This window comes from Cucurbita pepo, chromosome 6 (assembly GCF_057944985.1).
Source record: "Cucurbita pepo subsp. pepo isolate OVF chromosome 6, ASM5794498v1, whole genome shotgun sequence".
Classification (NCBI taxonomy): Eukaryota; Viridiplantae; Streptophyta; class Magnoliopsida; order Cucurbitales; family Cucurbitaceae; genus Cucurbita; species Cucurbita pepo.
Window position 1 is genome coordinate 918574 of NC_141803.1, and position 20184 is coordinate 938757.

The 20184-nt window shown below is 36.0% G+C and overlaps 3 protein-coding genes and 1 long non-coding RNA gene across 12 annotated transcripts; all 4 read right to left on the reverse strand.

Annotated features, from left to right (window-relative positions):
* Positions 1-113: 113 nt before the first annotated feature.
* On the reverse strand, positions 114-3718 carry LOC111796844 (uncharacterized). 4 transcript variants are annotated; one of them, XM_023679623.2, is made up of 12 exons: positions 3428-3718; positions 3237-3306; positions 2835-2936; positions 2630-2746; positions 2249-2438; positions 1962-2116; positions 1517-1875; positions 1321-1420; positions 1134-1193; positions 950-1033; positions 742-858; positions 114-444 (listed from the first exon to the last, which is right to left on the reverse strand). In XM_023679623.2, exons 2-12 carry the CDS (start codon positions 3294-3296, stop codon positions 145-147), a joined length of 1644 nt encoding a protein of 547 aa, XP_023535391.2. In that variant the 5' UTR covers positions 3297-3306; positions 3428-3718; the 3' UTR covers positions 114-144. The 4 variants fall into 4 exon arrangements, with proteins under 4 accessions (XP_023535391.2, XP_086981138.1, XP_086981139.1 ...); XM_087125012.1 differs by having other exon boundaries at positions 1962-2438; XM_087125013.1 differs by lacking the exon at positions 3428-3718 and having other exon boundaries at positions 1962-2438; positions 3196-3306.
* Positions 3719-3739: 21 nt separating this feature from the next.
* Positions 3740-4878, reverse strand: LOC147792127 (uncharacterized). Its single transcript, XR_015421523.1, has 2 exons — positions 4335-4878; positions 3740-3918 (listed from the first exon to the last, which is right to left on the reverse strand). It is a non-coding gene; the product is annotated as an uncharacterized LOC147792127 (long non-coding RNA).
* A 1875-nt stretch (positions 4879-6753) lies between these two features.
* On the reverse strand, positions 6754-10374 carry LOC111796846 (polyadenylate-binding protein RBP47C). The gene is made up of 6 exons (XM_023679629.2): positions 9757-10374; positions 8352-8832; positions 7928-7995; positions 7715-7845; positions 7484-7580; positions 6754-7181 (listed from the first exon to the last, which is right to left on the reverse strand). The coding sequence occupies exons 1-6, from the start codon at positions 10078-10080 to the stop codon at positions 7026-7028; spliced, it is 1257 nt and encodes a 418-aa protein (XP_023535397.1). The 5' UTR covers positions 10081-10374; the 3' UTR covers positions 6754-7025.
* Positions 10375-12889: 2515 nt separating this feature from the next.
* On the reverse strand, positions 12890-19997 carry LOC111796847 (putative inactive heme oxygenase 2, chloroplastic). Of its 6 annotated transcripts, none has more exons than XR_002815432.2 (6): positions 19285-19980; positions 16757-16980; positions 16262-16369; positions 16040-16158; positions 14073-14283; positions 12890-13254 (listed from the first exon to the last, which is right to left on the reverse strand). XR_002815432.2 is itself a non-coding variant. In XM_023679631.2 (5 exons), the coding sequence occupies exons 1-4, from the start codon at positions 19841-19843 to the stop codon at positions 16066-16068; spliced, it is 984 nt and encodes a 327-aa protein (XP_023535399.2). In that variant the 5' UTR covers positions 19844-19982; the 3' UTR covers positions 13958-14279; positions 16040-16065. The 6 variants fall into 6 exon arrangements, 2 of the variants coding, with proteins under 2 accessions (XP_023535399.2, XP_023535398.2); XR_002815433.2 differs by lacking the exon at positions 12890-13254 and adding an exon at positions 13332-13937; XM_023679631.2 differs by lacking the exon at positions 12890-13254 and having other exon boundaries at positions 13958-14279; positions 19285-19982.
* Between the last annotated feature and the right edge of the window lie 187 nt (positions 19998-20184).

A 20184-nucleotide genomic window follows, 5' to 3' on the forward strand; every position in this document is an offset into this window, starting at 1 on the left:
TGTACTGTTACCAAACAATGTACAAGTCTATATTCTTTATAATACCTATCATACGGTGTACTACTGCTACTACTAAATCTGAACCATTGCTGCCAAAAAAGGAAAAGAAAACATCCACAGAAAAATCAACTGGATTATGAATTATTATGTGCAGAGAAGGTATCTAAAGCTAAATTCATAAGGTATTACTTTAACAAACTGAGAAAGAGGTTGGTTTCGTCTCCTCTCTATCAACTTAATTGCTTCTTTTCCTAATTCACTTGGTAGTTGAAGGCAGACCCAGTCAACCAAGGAGTCCAAGTCTTTACCAAAGTCCAGCAAATACCAATCCAGCAGCTTTGGGATTCCAAACTTCTCTGATGCAATTCCTACTGCAGCTTGTAAATATTCTCTTTTTGCTAATTCTAGCTGGTTCTCAACCTGGGATGCTGTGTACACTCTCACCTTCATTAACCAAAAGTTCATGAAAATTAAAAGTGGAATCAGAGGATGGAAAAACATCAGGGTCTCTTAAATCTAATATGGATGAATAACTTGAAAATAATTGCCTAGATAATTAATGAACAGATTTTCATTTATTAGGAACTATCTTTAGAAAGAGAATTGCAGAATAATTGAAGAGTAATGTAATAATCCAGAACCAGTACTGGCTTCTTCTGATGCGAAGAAAAAATGGTATAAAGGTTTTAATAAAAAGTAGGTGTAAAGATCGGAAATCTGCTGATGTGTTTAAGAACTTACAGCTGGGGACGACCAGCTTCCACATGATAATGCGAAAGTAACCAATGGTTCTGATAACTCCAACCCAAAAATACTTCTAAATGTCTTCTCATCGTACTTGGCACTCTTTGAGAAAGCCTGTGGTCAAATTAAATTACAAAGTTGTGAACTTCCCAACTTTAACTTCAAAATTAAACATCACAATCCATTATTGAAATCAGCAGCTTACATATTGCGAATGGTAAGGAAGTCTCAAAATGAAATGCTCAATGGTTATAGCATTTAGCAAGTGTCCGCTCACATTAATTGTTGCCTGGTGGACGCATTATTATTATGAGTTAGTTTGCCAAAATACGAAGAAACAACAAAGCTATATAGAGTAGAGCACAAGGATAATCAATAATAATCTGTACCTTCTGCATCAAACCAGCAACCATCTCGGGACTCTCTGGTATTCCAAGTTGTAGAAATGCCTACAGGAATTCGATCACATAAGCGTGTGCTGAAGAAAGCAGAGGAAAGAATGCCAAGAAATAAAAAGAAAGAAATGACTAACTAGAAGGGTCCCTTAAGCAAAAAATTCCCAGAAAAATGGCATACATTTATCATGCAGGAGTTATAGACGTTGATCCAAAAGGCAAGTTTCTCCTGATGTGTAAGACGTTGCAAGTTGACAGAAGCAAGTTTCCCCAAGAGGAGTCTGAAATTTAGAAAAATTGAGGCTAGATTTAATATTTAATTTCCAAAACAACAGCATGAAGCGATGTAATATTATTATCAGTAGCGCAAAACTTACTTCAATCTTTGGAATAGAAACAATGAGTTTGTCGTCCGCTTTGTATTAATTGAACTGGCTTCAACTATACGTACGTTCTTGTATGGACCAATATCTCGCATTCCAAATTCTGAACATATATTATAAGGGTCCTGATGATCCGTTTCTTCAGTTTGCATCGTAGTTAGCATTGAGAATAGATGTAAACTTTCAGTGGCACCTCTGTTCTTGATTGAGCTCATTCTCAATAGAATGCTCGATAAGCATTTCAAAATATTTTCAGAGATATTGTTCGGACTATCATCGCCAGATACTTTGTTATCTGGAGCACGTAGTTGTCTCGCTTCAGCATTTTCTGGACTCGTCTCTCGGTTTTCGAACTGAATATGAGAAAAGTATATGTATATATATGTGTGTGTGTTTATAACAATACCAAAAATGAATAATATGGAAATTTCATACTCACATTCAGTTTTGGAGAATTTGGTTTCGCTGATGATTTGTAACGAGCTTGAGATTTCTTGACTGGAGTCTTTATCGTATGGGTTTTCTGGAGAGAAGACACCTTGTGGTTACTTGTCGAATTCATACGCGATTCATTTTCCTTTCCCAGACCATTATCTGAAACAGAAAATAGGCAAAGGAAAAAGGGGTCAAAAGGTAATTCCAAACCTGATTCACATTTTTCATTTAATAACTTCAAACTCATAAAAAAAGTTTTGGCTTTATCGTTCATGGTTGCCAAAGAATTACCAGTTTTCTGAACTGAAAGTTCGGATTGAACTTGCTTGGAATTGTTTTTGAGGGAAAGCTCCATGTTCTTCTTGGAGGAGGAAATGTTGACAGCTTCCTGATATAAGTCCTGCCTGAAATGCACAACCTGCTCTTCAAGCCGCACCACCTCCTCTTCAAGAACAGCTACTTCGGCAAGAAGTTCTAGCATCTGCAGGCGTGAAAGATCTGGCATTACAATTCTGGCTTCGTTTCACCAACCAAGCCTCTGTTTATAATTTTTTTTTAAAAAAAAACAATATTCCCGACTGCTAGCATGAATTATGAATATCATTGTTTTCAATGTTTAAGGAAAATCCAAAGCTATCAATAAGGAAGGAATTGAGGATTTGAAATACGTACATTGGGAGGAAGAAAAGGAGGGAGGCGGGGTAAAGCTCCCAGAGGTCTGGTGAAAGCTCTCTTCAAAGCACGACCCACATTTTCTTCATGTCTGAGCTTCTTCTTCAGCTTGTCAACCTGATGATTCAGAATGCCAAATCCAATATAAAATTATGAAGAAGAAAACAAGTAATTAGCCATTTTGATCGGGATGAAACGTTCATACGTCTTGTTGTAAAGCCACTTTTCTCTCTCTGCTTGCAACCCGTCTGCTCGTGGTTGCTTTTGCAGCATCAGGCAAGTTCGCCGCCGGCATATCCACGCTTCCCTTCAAGGCAATTCGGAATTCAACCTTTTAGCTTTTACAGTAGTATCGCACCAGTGATTCTAGCCCAGAAGTAAGAGGATGGGCGACAAAATTTGTATGAAGGAAAGCAGAAGACTTCATATAAATTTAGAACTTCATCAGATGCAGAATAAAAGAGATAAGAAGATTTCTTCATATTTTTCATGGCTTTCGCTCATAAACAGAACAAACCGTTTTTCGAAGCATGCAATAAATAAGATGAGAAACTACAGCAACCTACTTAGAACTATGCACAAGACTTGGAACTAAGGCTGGGATTACTTTTTCATGATTCGCAGATGCTCTCATTGACTGCACCCTTGTCCTCCCTTTGCGATCCATCTCTTCGAAACTGCAATCCAAACCAAATTTATTACTCAATTTTCCTTCTCAACGTCAAAATATCTAACAAAACAATTCCATCGAATCAGACAAAACAAGGGATCAAAGCGTGCCTTAAATGGAGATCAAACCTTTCTGAGAGGAAAAGAGGCTCATTTTTTCATAGACGTCTAAGAAATTCATTGGCGAAAGACCACTCCAACGATTTACCTCCCAATTTCGACATTCCTCGATCAATGCAAAGAAACAAGAATTGGGACTTTATTTTCCGAATAGCAGATACTGGATGTCTCGGAGACATGGAAGTCTATTTAAGATACTGTATATGACAGCCACAGACAACCGGGTCTACCGACTCGGGAGTAATTTACCATATCTTCCACCGCTTCAAAAGCTTATCTGTGAGAGAAAGAGAGAGATTTACTCACTGAGTGAAAGGTAAAACGAATGGCTTTGCAGAAAGTTTATGTGCATCTCTTGCATATCCCGCTCTATGGTCCACAACATGCCAGCGTCATCATGGAACAACGTGTGCCTTCTCTTTCGAACCCCATCTCCTTTATATCCCTTTTTTTTTTCTTTTACTTTCTTTTTGGAATGGACTTTCAGAATACAATGAATCCTGAAAACAGAGTACAACCAGAGTAATTAAGATTTCATTGGTTAAATATAAATCAAATCCCATGTGGGTTGTGATTGTTAGTGACTTTGGAAGCACACTGAGAGGCGATTGCATAAAATATTAATAAGGAATGAATTTGAGGGCAAAGACTGCCACAGTCACATGCTTGCCAACTAATTAATACATTTTTACTTCTTTCGGAAGATCCAAAGCAGAAGAGCTCTAGAATTGCCTGGTTTGATCATACGTAATAACATTGGTATTCGTTCTTAATTAACTACCTAATACCAACGCTTATTATAATAATCCCCCCTTTCATTTCAAGAAATGTATAACCCATTTCTGCTCTGTTCTTGATATGAATATAACAGATTTGCATTTTCAGACCTGACTTGAAAAGAGGGAAAGAAATTCACCTAGCACCAATTTATGCCGCTCGAAAATGCTCCCCACCTACTTTCTTCCTTATCCATCAAGAAAAGATAATTGATCAGAAATGAAGCCTCTTATCTCTAAGAAATCAACCAATGAATGCGTTCAAACTAAACCCCACTGCTCATAAAATGTCTGATGTCCCTTCAACCTCCTCAATGCATATGTCAAAACACAGCTGATTTCTTTAGAAACAAGCTTCAAGCTGGAAAAGTAGCGTATTTAATAATGAAATCTCTGTTTTTTGGAAAAGCAAATTTGGCTATTTTGTCACTTACACATGGAATGGATGCTTTGATGATAGAAATGGTCACTTATCGACTTAAAAAAGGCTTGTGGGAAATAAAGAAAAATGTAAAATAAATTAAAAAAAAATCAAAGTAGGCACTCACATCCACGTGACAGAGACATCAAAGCAGAAATATCTTAATGCTCCATGATTAACAAAAGTAATAAAGCACTAATCTTTCCATGTATGGAGCCATTTAATTATTGGGGGACCCTGTTCTAAAGGCAGTTGGGATGAGACTAGTGCTTACTTGAATTCCGAAAGGATCGGGCTGCTGAGTTCTTCAAGAGGTTTTAAATATGTTGTGTACTTGAATTAACGAAGAAAGTAAGTAGCCAGTAAGTGTTTCAATAGTAAACTCAGCAGCAATTCCAATGCCAAAACGGATTCGCATTTTGACAAACAGTTCATGCGCACTCGCGCGACGGCCCATCGAACACATCCAACAATTGGCAACTTCTTGTTCTAAATTCCAAACAAAAATAATTAGAATCAAATTGCAGTTGGAGAGTTAAGGCGTGTCATAATCGATGGCAGACAAACGATTTTGCAGGGCAGATGAGTAAAAGAGGGTTATTATTATACCTGCTTGTTCTTCATAGAGTCGATCAATCGGGAAATTGGTGTTAACTGAAGCAATCTTGAAAGCGGAAAAGTCTGATTCAAGAGGAAAATGACAGATGCACGACCTAACAAATTTTGTAGTCCCTTGATCGATCATCCTTTTGCAATTAATGCAAATTCATTGAAGAATATTATTGTTGGAGAGCCGAATCAGAGGCGTAATTGCACACTCAACGATTCCGATTATTGTTTTCCCGCGGAACTTCGAATTTTGTTGCTCTTTATTTGTTTGTTCGAAAACAAATTTGACTGTATCTGCAATTTCTGTAGACAATTAATAATTTTAAAAAATGAATATAAACAAACAAAAGCAAACTCAACATAAAATCCAATTCTATTTTAATATATATTTAATTAAAGAAAAAAGAATTATGTCAAAAATCTATCTGACACAATTATAAAAAATTTAAAATTTTGGTACACTCTGTTCAATGAACAGTTAAACAAAAAATTTCAAAATTTTAAAAAGATGAAAGATTTAGTAAATACCAAACTAAAAAAAACTATAGTTCAACTAAATAAATACTAAATATTCAATAACTCAAATAATGACGTAAAATTTAAATTTCCCCTACAAATAACTCTCAACATTTCAATGAAAAAAGACAAGCAAAAAAAAAAAAACAAATGGAACCCATTAAGAAATGTGAAGACAAGTAATTTTGTTAGCCCAAATAATAAAAATATATTGTCCTTTTGCTAATAGAAAAGAAAAGAAAATAAAATAATTCTAAGGGAGCAACCTCATCCTCCTTCCTTTGTCGGTGTCAGCAGCAGCAGCAGCAGCAATAATGAAGAGGAGTTTATTGAGTAAATCAGCGACAAATCCAGTTATAATCTTGAAACCTGAGCATAACAATGTAAAAGAAAGTGCTATGGCGCTGCCAATTACAGCCGTGGGGGGTGGGGACCTGCCGTGCTAAAACGCCTTTATGCTTTTCTTAGCAGGCTGCTGCACTTTTGCCGTAGCCGTAGGGCAACGGCGGTGCTGTGACATTGACATGGCACACCCACCTTCCATCTAAAAAGCCTCTTTTACAATTCCCAATCGCAGTGCAACACCGTTTACACGGTTTTGATTTGAGGGGTCCCTTCTTCTTCTTCTTCTTTCCCCAAAGGACACTCAATTTTCAATCATGCTTCTGAATCATCTCCATGGATCGAAAGGAAGTTGCAGACTTGCAATTGAACAGTAAAGAATATTAAAGGAAAAGGTGATGATTCAGAAGTGTACTGCTGTACTGCTTTGTCCAACAAAGTCAATATGTAGTGTACTCATACCTAATGTAGGATACCAACCTACCCACAAATCCATTCTAACAGAGAGAACATAAGATTCAGATGCCAAAAAAAACATCCAAAATTCTCACCAAATGAACATAATCTTACTGAAGTAATAATCGATCCTGCATTTCGAAAGGCTGAAACTCTTAAACTAGTTGAAAAAGATGAACAGAAAGATTGACCAAAGAATAGGTATAACCGAGACATTGTGTATGTAACATGCATGCACTATTGCAACATTATATATATATTCTAATAAATAAGTTTGTTATCAATCTGAATGAAATAAATATATAATATTCCCTACAAGATGAGAGAACTAGCTCAGGTCATCAAAATTCAGTTCCTCTAGGCTGATGGAAGGATGATTAATATGGAAAAAAGAAAAAATCTAAAACCAAGTGAATTCCAGAAGCTGAAGCAACTTCAGCTGTTCTACTTGAAAAGCGCCCAAGGATTAATATGAGCTTTTCTGTGTTCAGATTACTTGTTGTTGATGGCTTCCGTATACAGTGTAAGCTCCATAAGCTGCGTGATACATACTTGGATCGTGAGGCGGCAGACCATATCCATAGCCATCATATATGTGCCCCCCGTAGTAAGCTCCATTCCACTGGTTACCAAAATCTCTGAACTGCCACACCTCAACAAATGCAAGAAAAAATGCTGTTAAGACTATTTATCAACCTAAATCGGCCGCTACAGATGGTAAGAATTAAGAAGGAATGTAAACGAAACATTTCCCCGGCTACGTGTTTCCAAATTCAATTCCATAACTGAGACAAGGTTCAAATAAAAGGATCATACTTAATTGAAGTTCTTAAAACAGCTCATTTTATTTGTTTTCCTATTCATTCAGGAAAAGCATGGAAATTGAGAGAGTAATGCATAAGTTTTTTGTTATTATTTTCACACTAGGAGAAAAGGATAATTTGCCTGCTTATTTGCTGGATTTCGGCCCCAAGAAAGACGAATAGTTTGCTTGCCAATTACAGTTGCATTTAGTTTCTGCAAGGCCTCTTCAGCATCATTTCTGCAAAGGAAAATTGAGAAGAATATGTGGCAGAAATTAGTAAAAATCAACAAGTTGACAAAACAAATAACCAGATAGATACACTATTAATTCATGGTTTATATGATAGGAAAACCAGATCACGAACTTTTTACCTATTGGCAAATTGAACAAACCCACATCCTTTACCAACTGGTATTTTAACAGAGACTATCTCACCATACTGTGAGAAAGGTTGCCTCAGATCTTCATCGGTGACATTAGGATCAAGCCCTCCAACAAATATCTAAAAGGAAAGCTCAGGTTAAACCCAAGAATACGAGGTGGAATTGCTAGCTGTGCAGATAAAAGTAAACAAAGCAACTTACAGTTGTATTTGCAGAATCTCCTTCAGATTGGAGTCCTTGGCTTAAGGGACCATTTGTTGAATATCCTCCTATAATAAACAGAGGACAACATATGCATAAGCAGTCCAAAAGGGGTAGGGAAGTGTACAACCATGAGTAAACCCTCAGAACACATGCATTCAAAGAATTAAATCCAAACCCTTTTTGATTGATAGACAGGAAGACACAACACATATTTCTTTGTTAGCATTATAGTTTTCATTTTCACAATCCTTTTTGATTCATAACCCCCAGTCTTGAACCAAACGCCCCGGAAAAAGTAGAAAGCTTCCATATCTTTACTTATTCCAGAATTGCATGTCCTCCCCAAAGACTAACCCTAATCCCTCTTGGAAGTGGTTTTAGGCTATGCACACTACATTGTAACCATACAATTTAAATATACCTTGTGAAGAATTCTGTTGCTGATATCCAGAAGACTTTCTAGGCGTTGCTGCACCAATGCGCATAGGTCTGCTCGAACAATATACACCATTCATTTCAGACATGGCCTGAGACCTTTCATTGTCATCTCCAAACCGCACAAAACCATAACCCTTGGAACGACCAGTATTGGCATCAATGACAACTTTTGCTGCTTTAACAGAAGGAAATTTACTAGAAAATGTATCGTACAACAGAGCATCAGTAACATCCGCAGCTAAGTCGCCAACAAAAATAGAGAGATCAGGATCATTATCTGATCGCTTGTCACCGGTGCTAAATGTCGCCCAATTCAAGCGGAAAGGCTGCTCTGTACTTGGCATGAGCACTCCAGCATAGTTCTGAAGAGCTTTTTCAGCTGTTGCATGAGCAAAAAATTCTACAAATCCATACCCCTCAGACAAACCACTTTGCTTATTACGAATGATCTTGATTGATGAAATCTGCGTTATACAGGAAATAAAACAATCAATGTTCAACATGATCATGCCAAACTAAGAACAATTCAAGATTCTTCAACAAAAAAGATTGTTTGGAAACAGTTAGGATAATGTTTTTATTATTTGGTTCGAAAAAGTAGGGAAAAGAACGAGATAGAGTAGCTAGAAAATCCATGTACATAGCTGAATACAGAGCAATAAATATAAAAAGCAGTAAAAGAAAGCTCCTTCAGAAACAAAATGTCAATGTCAATTGCTAGAGAATGTGATCTTCCATTACTTCTTCATACCCTTTTCACAATATTCAACAGGTGGTAAATTTAAGAGGCTAGAAGATTAAGCCATTCTAGACAGGACTAAAAAGTTTTATAACATGCTTCTATGTTGCTTTACCATTTACCAGTTGCCAATTCGCTCTCATTAAAATTTGTCAAATGCCAAAACAACATTTTTGCAAAATATACGGCTGCATTTTTACGCAGATTCTATACTCTACCCTACTAATATCAGAAAATGTAAACCAATCGCAACAAAAAACTCCAATAAATTCTCACTTTCTCAAAAGTAGCAGAAACCTTTTTTTCCCAAAAAAAAAAAAAAAACCAAATGTTTGATCAAACTTATAATTGTCATTTGGTTCTGCACTTCTGTGTTCAAATTGCACAACGACAATGAAGTACGCAAACCTCCAAAAAGAAAAATCATCAGAACTAGAAACTAGTAGACGTTTACAACTGTTTGGATGAATCGGAAAAGGGAATTATTCAATATTTCTAGCCTTATGTTCAGGAAGAGAATGAATCATTTCATAAAAAAATAAGAAAAGATTGATTTATATGAGAACTTTAACGATTCCAGAAAATCAGCAAATAATCATAATCGATAATAAACGTAAAGATGAGTGAAAAAGAAGAGAGAAAATTGAACCTCGCCAATGGAAGCAAAGCAGGTATGGAGGTAACTCTCGTCCATCCAATGATGCAAGTCACCCACCCAAATCGTTTTGTTTTCGCCACCAGATCCCTGTAGCGGCTGCGAATGCTGAATAGGGAGATGGTGATGCTGATATTGGGGGTGATAATGCATATACGGCGGCGGCGGAAGGGGCGGCGCCATGTAATGCGGAGGCGTCATCATATGGTGCGGCATTACCATAGCCGGCGGCGGGTACTGCATTGACATCCACGACTGCGGCTGCTGGTGGCGCTGATTTGGTTCTTGCGGCTGCGAATCAGAACCGTTGCTTTGCATCTTATCTTCCTCCGTCTTAACAAGGAGAATGGAGCAGATTTTAATGTACACCCTTACTGAAAAGGGTAAAAGAATCTGAATGGAATGAGAGGAAAAAGAATCCGAATCTGAGAGCAAAAAAGGGAAACCCAAAGAAGCCGAAAGAGGAGGACTGGATTAGGGTCTAAGCCTGAGGATGAGGATGACGAAAATACAACCGGAAGGTTTTTGGGCTGTCTATATACACCCTACGATTAAGGAACACACTTAATCTCAGCTGTTCATTTCAGTTTCCTCTCCCCGGCCTTTGCCTCCATCCGCCGCCAATTATCCTGTAACCATCAACTCTTAAATTACTAAAAAGTTTTTCTATTTATTTTTAATTTTAGAAAAATTAATTTTGTATAAATTTATCAAATTAATTTCAATTTTTTTACTTTTATTTTTTTTTATTTCCAAATAATTTAATCATGTTTTAACTTTTTATACAATTAACCCAATTTTTTGTTGGATTAAAGCTTAATACTACCATAATTTATTAGATTATCTCATAATTTTTTAAAGCTCTATAATATAAAAGTTATTTGATAAAAAAATATAAAATTAAGATCATTAATATAAATTTTGTTCAATGAATTAAACTAAAATATAAGTTTGTATTAATATAAATTAAACTATATTCATATAACAATTATATACATTACACAAAATATTAAATTACTAAATTTGTATTAAGTCGAGTATGTCCCAGAAATAAATATTAAATAATTAAGCAATTTTTGTTTTGTATAAAAAGAAATCCATTAATAAATGTAATTTAGCATTTTAAGTTTTAAACAAAATAATTGGTTTGGATAAGTTAGAGTCAATAATTAGACTAATACATATTTTAGTGTAATTTTATTCCTCCAATCTACCTATAAATAAATTCATAAATTCATAAATTAAATATAAAAAAAACTATGATTTGTTTCAAAAAGTAATATCTTACTTTTGTCTCTTTACCAAAGGACACTAATTTATTTTTATTAATTATGGAAATAGCTTAAAAAATAAATAAATAAAAGAAAATAATAATAAAATCAAGCTTCATTAATTAACAGATAATCATACATAATAATAGAACATGCAGTTGGTAATATGAATATACAACTAAACTAAGTCACTACGAATATCATGATTAATATAACATATAACTATATAAATGATCATAAATTCTAATGGATTTTCGACTCCACGTGGCTTGCTGGTGCAAGAGAGTGGCCGACTCCAGGACTGTGGCCCGGGGTGGTCGGACGGAAGTCGCCGCCTAGCACCTCGGCGTCGCCGTCGCCAGGAGAGGAGGTAGTGTGTTGAAATGCCGGTGGCCTCGACCCGAGAGGAGCAACACCGGCAGTTTCAACGATTTTGCGGTGAAGATTTCCGACGATGGGATGCTCCACCGGCAGCAGCCTTCCATGGGTGTGTGATATATTGCAAATGGAAGATAAAATGAGGAAGGCGATACAGATGGAATTGATTACAGTCATTTGTGTAGAGAGAGAAATATGAAGGGATGGGAGATAAGAGAAAGGTAAGTATGGGATGGTTCCAAGCTTTGAGTAAAGAGGAGTATTTATAAGCATGATTTTGGTACAAGGAGATACTATGTTTTTTTTTATGGAAGTGCTTATTTCAGTTTCTCGCTAACTAAAAATCTATCAATGTAAATACAACTCTATCTTATTTTCTTGAAATTATTAAATTATAATAATCTTAATCAATTGCTAGCAAATATTTTTCACGCTCTTGTAAGAAATATTACGTTCCTTCTAAATCTATGTAGGATCTTACAATTCACCCTCTTGAGGGCCAATACACACCACTTGGTGTCCGGCTCTAAAACTATTTATAACCGCTCAACATTTAATTTTTAAGTTAGATATTAAACACTTTTTTAATTTATTATTTTATAGAACTTATTTGATCAGAATCTTAATCTTTAGTTTTACATATTATGCTTGCTTACAATATTTTTGGTATCGTATAAATATATATGCATGAGAGTATAACTCATATGTTTAATTTTAAAAAATATAAAATCGAAAAATGAATCATCATCAAATTTACAATAAGAATCAAATATGAAATTGAATGAAGGGTTCGAAATAAAAACAGTAATCGAGAATTAAAATTAGCCAAAATAATACCAATAACAATAATGGGAAAATAAAAAATTTAGATTCATGGAATTTGAATTTGGAAAATAAAAAGTAAATTAAAATTGGAATTTTAGGGGAGAGGAGGGAATGATTATGTGGCCCAAAGATTCTCGTAGAGAGAGAAAAAGTGTGAAGGGGGGGAGAGAGAAGATGGGATTTCTTGTGAAATGGCAAAAAATTGTTGTTGCTCCATTACCAATTCTGCATGTTCCATGCAGAAAAAGGAAGTTTCATTTTGGAATGGCTCATTTCTAAGGAATATTCAGTTTCATCCAAATGGAATCCCTTGCTATTTTGGAATGAATAAAGAAACCAACCCGAAGTGCCAAACCCACTACCAACCTTTCTTTCTACTACCGAACCCATGTTTGACTAAACTTCCCCCATTGCTACCTCCATTAATGCTTCCTTTCTCCTCCTCCATTTTGTTTATACTTACAAGTCAAAATTCGACAACTTGTCGATCTAAACATATAACATATAATTTAATTGATTAAGAACATTTACTCTTTTGTGTTTGAACTCAATAGAAACATGTTGTGATACCTATGATTATCGAGGCCATACCAAGACATTCATCTTCTTCAGCCTAGAAATGAGAAGGTGGCGCTAACTTAAGACGAAGATAATTAAAAAGGTAAGTACAATATCACATCCATTTGAATGGGAAAAAAAGATGCGAATAGAATGATCAAGATTCTTGATATTGTGGGAGTTATAATGATGGTAGAGAATGAAATGGGTGAGATTCGTGGGGGGATCTCATTAGATTGAAAAATAGTGTGCTGAAAAGCAAGCACTTCTAACGGCAAATGCCTCTCCCAAGCCCAACAGTGAAAAATTTGCCCTCCAATGGCTCTGTTTCTTTTACTTTTCTTCTTCCCTTTGTGTTTGCTGTGACTTTGGATCTTAAATAGAACAGCATTTTGAGCTGTTCTCCAATCTCCTCAAATAACCATACCATACCAACAAGCTATACAACAACTTCCACCCTCTACAATTTTTAAATATGATCAGAATGGAGTTCTATTAATAGTTTCGAAACATAACTTAAACAAATTAATATCAGCAAAATATCTCTCGAACATATGTTTTTGGCAAAATTTCTCACCAGAAAGGAAAAAAAACAAAAGCACAACATATTGATCATGAAAGGTATTTTCTACTCTTTTTTTTTCCCACAAAAGAATTGCCATATATTTTCCCTGATATGCTTTAAAGTGCATAATATTGTTCTAGAAAACTTCAATTAAAATTAGATGAGTTCCTAAAGCTTTGAAGTGCCTTTTTATGGCCTTTCAGGTCGATTGAACGCTAATGGTTCAATTCAAGGATTTATTTATATCGAAGAATATAATATGAAGCAAATGGCTATATAAGTTAATGAACATGTCATCTCAATATTCTATGAATAGAATTAATAAGAAATATTAAGCAGAAGCACATTATAGATTTCAAACATGTAATTGAAGTTTTTTAAAATTTAAAGACTAAATAATTTAATATAATAACTCAGAACATAAACGAAATATAGAACCTAATATTTAGTATTTTCAATAGATTCTTAACTATATCAAGAATGAAAGTGCCAATTTGATTTTGTGCTGAGTGTCACTGTCTTGAACGATGTTGAGCCACTAGGCAAAGTGAAAGTGATAATTGACCAAGTGCGCATTACTGGTGATGGTTTTGAAATATTAAAAAAAAAAAGTGTATATATATGAGAAAAAGAAAGGTGCAGAAAGCTTTAAACCCCACCAAAGGCAAGTCAAATGAATCCAATGGTTCTCTAAAAGTACTTGGGACGTGTACCTGATGGCATTTGATGGAATGTTGAAAATAATAGAGTTAGCTCCTCAAGTTGGGGAAGGTCACTGGCTCCATGTCTTCAGCCACCACTGGCCAAAATCACTGATTACCAATCAGAGTATCGAAGCCCTTGAATGGGGGCAACTCTGTCGATTCATTGCAAGTTTGATTGATTGAATAAGAGAGCCATTTTCTGTGCATTGTCAACTCCTACCTGTGGAGAAAAGGCTCCATTATCGATTGGAAGTGTTCAAATAAAAGCATCCTTATCTTGTGGAATTCAAATTCTGATTGTAGACCATGTGCCTAGATTACTATTGAATGGTTTAACTTTCATATTCATCTTCATATACCAGTTTCTACAACACAATTAATTGTTTCGACAATAACCATACGGTTACATATATAGTCAGTAATTTAATAACACTTGAAGATTAATCAAAGGAAAGCTTATTGAATTAAAAAATTAAGATGATATGACAAGAATCTTGACAAAGAACTAGAGCACCATCTAAATTGATGTTAAATGGACGACAGTATATTGCAAGTTGTAGTTCGAACGAAATAGTGAAGCTATCAGCTAACCTAAACCAATGGTGTTGAAAGGCATCGAACACTAAAGGTAGGACGAAGGATGAAAGGACCTAGTAATACAATTGAAAGTAACAATAAAAACACAAGGCTATGAAAAATACGTGGAGACTGCTTTGCAGCGAAAGTTGCATTTTATCTTAATAGACATGTTAATCGGAGAAGTGGGCAGCTTCACAAAGATGGAACATGTAAATAGGACCCCTCACACCCTAACCTCACTACCATCATAAAATTACCCTAACCTCCCTACAATCATAAAATTATCAAGGCAATACACGCTGTGCTACAGAACATCAAAACGACAATGCTGGTTCCCGTGCTATACTTGTCTGGAAAGAGCTACTTTACTACCATTAGATTTCTAGGTACTGGTTATCAACACTTGGAAAAGATCTGGTAGACTAATGTCAACGTACAAAGAGGAACCCTGCAGCTCAGGTCAACGGAAAAGAATGAAACAATTTTCATGTTAAATGATGTACAGGAACCGTCTCCTAAAGACCTGTTGTACTTAGTTTTTCCATAGGATTTAGTTCTGTTCTCAATATTTTCCGGTGTTTACAATTACCCAACTAATCATCAATATCTTTCTTATAGATGCAGTAAACAACCCCCACCTAAGCAAACAACATGCAACACAATAACATCTAGTGTTCCACTCCCTCTCTTTCTTTTCTTTTTGATAGAAATCATGTCATCCAAAATCTAAAGTTTAGCTCCTATTATCAACTATCCAAAAGCTGTATTCATGTTATTTTTGGAGGGGAGGGGGTTTCCTTTACCCAAGCCCTTGGACTATTTTTCCTCTTTCTTGTTTAAAACAAAATTCAAGAATAAAAAATACACATCTTTTCACTTACCTGGAACTAAGTTCTAAATGATTAAGGAAGAACCACTATTTCAATTACCCTTTTCATATATTCGACCATCTAAAATTTTGTACTTCTCTGCGTGTGTCTGTATGTTGGCAGGTATCTATCTAAACAGCCGATGGTAATGAATCTAATGATGGATAGAGGATGGCTGCAGGTCGGCAATGATGAGGAAGAGGAACAATGAATAGAAAGGATGATATTTTGCAGCAGCAATGGAAAGAGGAAGGAGAAGTAGATGGATATCATACAAGTACCAAAAAAAAAAAAAACATTGGAAAACAACTAATGATTAATGTTTTGAAATACATCAAACATTAATGTATTTTCTGAAGGATGTTAAGTTATTATATGTTCTTCTAGTGTGAATAAATGCGTGCCTTAACCAAATTGTCGGCCCCTAGGTTTTCTAGTTTTGTGCCCTTTGAGAATGTAAGACAAAGCATATTAACTTATGAATGAACCAAAGGAATAGAGAGAAGCATAAACAATATTACTGCATACCGGGAACAGCTTCAAAGTCATAGCATTTATAAGATGATCAGTCGAACTATCTCTCCCAAAAAGCGGAATGACTTGACTGCTTCTCTCAAACATTTATTTTTCTCATCCCGAGACCAGTGCTGCATTAGTGCCAACATAGCAGCATAGGTTATCAAATAGTAAAGCAGAAGCTAAAAACAGCATTCACTAATAGAATTTTACTGAATATTCTACGAAATCAACCTCTCCAAGCATGTTAAGCTTCTCACGAACGTTTTTCAGTAATTCTTCTGCATCCTCTTCCCATGTATAAAATTCAAGCTTTCTTCCTTCAAGGAGTCTCTCAGAAACCTTTGGAAAAAGATTAAAAAAAAATCATAATAATTTTTTTATCAGCTAACAGGCAATAACACCATGCATATATGTAAATCTCAAGTTATAATATTTTTTAGGATAAAAATTATTTCTTGTGCAGCGTCTCATGCATGAAGGAAGCCACAAGTCATCGAACACTATTTATGATATTAACAACGCCTGATGGTTAGTTTATAACTCGTGACTCAAATATAAAATCACATCAGAGACACCTCCTTCATGGGGAGAGGCTACCTAATCATCTTTGTATAATACGTTCTAAGAGAAGAGGTTATGCAATACGTTTCTCTTTTTTTTTTTTTTAATCTCAGATCCCAGTAGCATCAACTTGTGAAATCAAAAACATCAGAAGGCTTCATATACCTGTTTCGCTATCACTTGCCCACCTGCTATATGTGAAAAGTTGATATTATAATAATGGGAAAGGAACAAAGGGGCACTCCTCTCAGCAAGTTCCTCCAGATACTTAGCATAAGAAATTCCTGAACTGGTCGGATCAGGTATCACAATACCCTGTGCACTGAACCATTCTAGATCCTTTTCAAGACATTCTGAACGTTCCAACCCTGATTTTCTGAAGTAACTATCTGCAATCAAAATACTGGATTTCAGTCTTTTGCAAATAAAAACAAAAGGAACACCATCTGTCACTTAACAATAAATGACCTTGTGAGTTCTAACCTCACTCGAACAGGATCTGTTCTATTGGTTGTACATGTCTTTTGAGTACATTTTTCAATATATCAAAAACTTAATACTCATACTAAGTTGATTTACTTTCGAAAATACTAGTCAAGAGTGCATATCATCCAATTACTACTAATTCTCAAGAGAACCATTCGAATAACGTAGAGAATCATAAAAGTACCAAATGTCCAGCAGCTATAGTAGAAACCATAACCCTAGCATCTGTGCACTCACAAATTTGTATAACTTCTATTTTTTAAAAAGAGAAACAATTTCATTAGATCGTTGAAACACAACAAAAACTCCAAACACCTAGAGGTGAATTACATAAAGGCCTACCAATTGGAGATTAAATAAGATAAGCTAAATGAGCAAAAGGGTACTTAGTTTGCACCAAAAGAAAGCATAAGAAAGAACAATTTCCATAAAATGATCGAAAGAGAAGAAGAAATTCCTAAAAATACGATCATTCCTTCCACCTCAAAAAGACCAAAAGAGAACTGTGGGCAAGCCAAAGGACCTTCTAAGAACCACGAAAAGGATGGCCCACCAAGATAGATGCAAGGAGATAAAAGATGTTATTGGATAACGGTAAAGACAAACCAACAGCTTCCAAAATACTAAACCAAAACAGGGAAGCAAATGGAGAATGTATAAATAAATGGCTTGGTACTCAACATTAGATTTGCATGTGATGCACCAGGAAGGAGATAGGTTGATATAAGGCATTCGTTGTTGTAATCGATCAGCCGTATTATTAACTCCAAGACTAAGCTCCCGAGAGAATATTTTGATTTTCTTAGGATAAGTATCCTTTCAAGTCACTGCATAAAGGTCCCTTAAAAGTGAATCAACAATACCGACCAGATCTTCCATAAGAGATTTAACAGTAACCTCTAAGAAGAGGACAAGTCCAAGTGTCATGAAAAAGTCTGTAATCTAACTGAAGACAAGAGGTGTGAAAGATGAGTCCACTCAATTGTTTCCAAATCATTAAGATTACGATGAAGGCGCAAGTTCTATGTATCAGTTGCCGGAACCGACACATCTGCCACATTAGCATCAGGATTAGAAGTAAGCCGGTACAAGCACAGGAAAACAGTAAAAAAATTCCACAACTTAACCAAGAGTCCTTCGAGAAAAAGGTAGAGCTTCCATCTCTAAGACAATGTTGAACACGACCAGCAATTAAGTCCACTGTTTGACAAATAAATCTTGGAAAGGACTTACAAGAACCATATAGAATGGATCGAGGCCACCTGTTCCCAATTGCAGTCGCATGGTACATAGCATCAATAAGTTTCCACCATAAGCATTATTTTCATTAAGAACACGCCAAATCCATTTGGCCAATAGAGCTAAATTTTGGTGCTGAAAATTTCCAATTCCAAGACCACCCGTCAATTTAGGAAGCTGAGTAGTCTCCCAATTCATGTTACGCATACCCCCATCCCCTCGAGAACCTTCTCAGAAGAAATCACAGATAAGCTTATCTATTATCGTTGATACTTTGGTGAGAACTCGTAACAAGGACGAATAATAAAATAAGAATTTTAGAAATGTATCTCGATAAGGAAAATATTGAAGGAAACATTGGTGAACGAGAACCAACCCAATGCAGAGTGGGGATTAGAAGAATGCCGTCAGATCAATGAGGAAAGTTGAAAAGTAACAAACTCCTAGCTTAATGCACAAATTTTAGACCGATAGCGATATCTCTAAAATTTACAAAAAGAAATATTGGCATCTAAGTATCTTGAAAAAGTCGATGGTTTCTTTCCATCAAAAGGTGTCGAAGAACCACAGAGGAATGTCTCCACTAAATTATGGCCTTAACAAAGAACCAAGACCCTGAAAGTTATCTAGGGAGCATCAGAGAGATATCCTGCAGCCAGCATCAGAAGATACTGAAAAGATTCAAAAGGAATAACAAGCAACCAGAGGCTAAGGAGCAGTGAGTATCTAAAAATCTATAAATAAGAACTTAACTCAGAACCCGAAATTTTAAAACAGAACAAAAATAGTACCAACTTCTACACACGAAATCCTAATAACCTAGTGTAACCATTTATCTAAGTCCCGACAACACAAATCTCTACAGTCACAGAAACCTATATTAGTCGGCAACATTATCATGCATCCTCTTGTCTTGGTTATACGAAATATAAACAATCTGGAAGAGAAAATGCTGGGAGGAATCTTACAAGCAACGTCGCTGGATTCATCAACGATTAGCTCCACAGTGCTGAAGACGAGCTTACTATCGACCAAATATTTAAGGAACCCTTCCAAGCTCGGTTGCCAAGTCTGTGTACCATCCCCGTCCTCATCATTATCATCGTCACTCAACACCAAATTTCCGTCGTCTTTCTCCTCTACTTCAACTTCGCTGGATGAATCCACAGCGTCACCAGATAACTTTTTACCACTAACATTATGAAGCCTCATGGCGACGAACCTTAACTCCTCAGTAATGCCTTTGCTCTCTCCAGGATACTCTCTCCTGTATCTCTTTTTCTTCTTCAGAACCGGCGGAGCAGAGCCCGTGCTTGTCGCAGTCGTGGAAGGCAGAGGAGCAGAATGATTTGAATCCGAGCAGCACAACCTCAGAGCACCTCCATTTCTGAACTTCATCGTCCGAGTCACTACACTTGTACAACTCCTCAAAGGTCTCGAAGAACCTAAGAAGGAGGAAGAAACAGAAGCATAAGTTGGAGAAATTCGTTCAAAAGAACGCAGCGTTACGCTTTCCGGCAGCGACATCGTCACAGGAACAGTCAGGCTGAAGATTGTTGTTCTGGTATCCGACTTCGCCGGTATCCTTGGAATCGAAGCTGACAACAAGAAGGCCGGGCCTGAATAGAGCACGAAACTGGGTTGGGCTTGCAGACCATCTGATATCTTACTTTTGTATAAGGTCTCAGATCTGTTACAAAATAAGTTCTCTCTCTTCACGCGCGCGCGCGCGCACACGGTAATAGTGTCCGAAGTTTTCTAATTATAACAATAAATTTTTAATATGATTTTTTTAAAAAAATTTCTATCCATTTTCTTTTCAACTATTAGAGTATAGTTGAAACTTGAAGACATGTATTATCACTCAA

Coding starts and splice junctions, on each gene's coding strand:
- LOC111796844 (XM_087125012.1), bottom strand. CDS start 3,296: ATGGATCGCAAAGGGAGGACAAGGGTGCAGTCAATGAGAGCATCTGCG. Junction 2,747..2,834: donor AAGTGGCTTTACAACAAGAC/GTATGAACGTTT, acceptor CTGAATCATCAG/GTTGACAAGCTGAAGAAGAA. Junction 1,876..1,961: donor CAAATTCTCCAAAACTGAAT/GTGAGTATGAAA, acceptor TCTCATATTCAG/TTCGAAAACCGAGAGACGAG.
- LOC111796846 (XM_023679629.2), bottom strand. CDS start 10,080: ATGCAAAGCAACGGTTCTGATTCGCAGCCGCAAGAACCAAATCAGCGC. Junction 8,833..9,756: donor GCTTTGCTTCCATTGGCGAG/GTTCAATTTTCT, acceptor TGTATAACGCAG/ATTTCATCAATCAAGATCAT. Junction 7,581..7,714: donor TTTGTTCAATTTGCCAATAG/GTAAAAAGTTCG, acceptor TTTCCTTTGCAG/AAATGATGCTGAAGAGGCCT.
- LOC111796847 (XM_023679631.2), bottom strand. CDS start 19,843: ATGTCGCTGCCGGAAAGCGTAACGCTGCGTTCTTTTGAACGAATTTCT. Junction 16,370..16,756: donor GGCAAGTGATAGCGAAACAG/GTATATGAAGCC, acceptor CTTTTTCCAAAG/GTTTCTGAGAGACTCCTTGA. Junction 16,159..16,261: donor AGCTTAACATGCTTGGAGAG/GTTGATTTCGTA, acceptor GCACTAATGCAG/CACTGGTCTCGGGATGAGAA.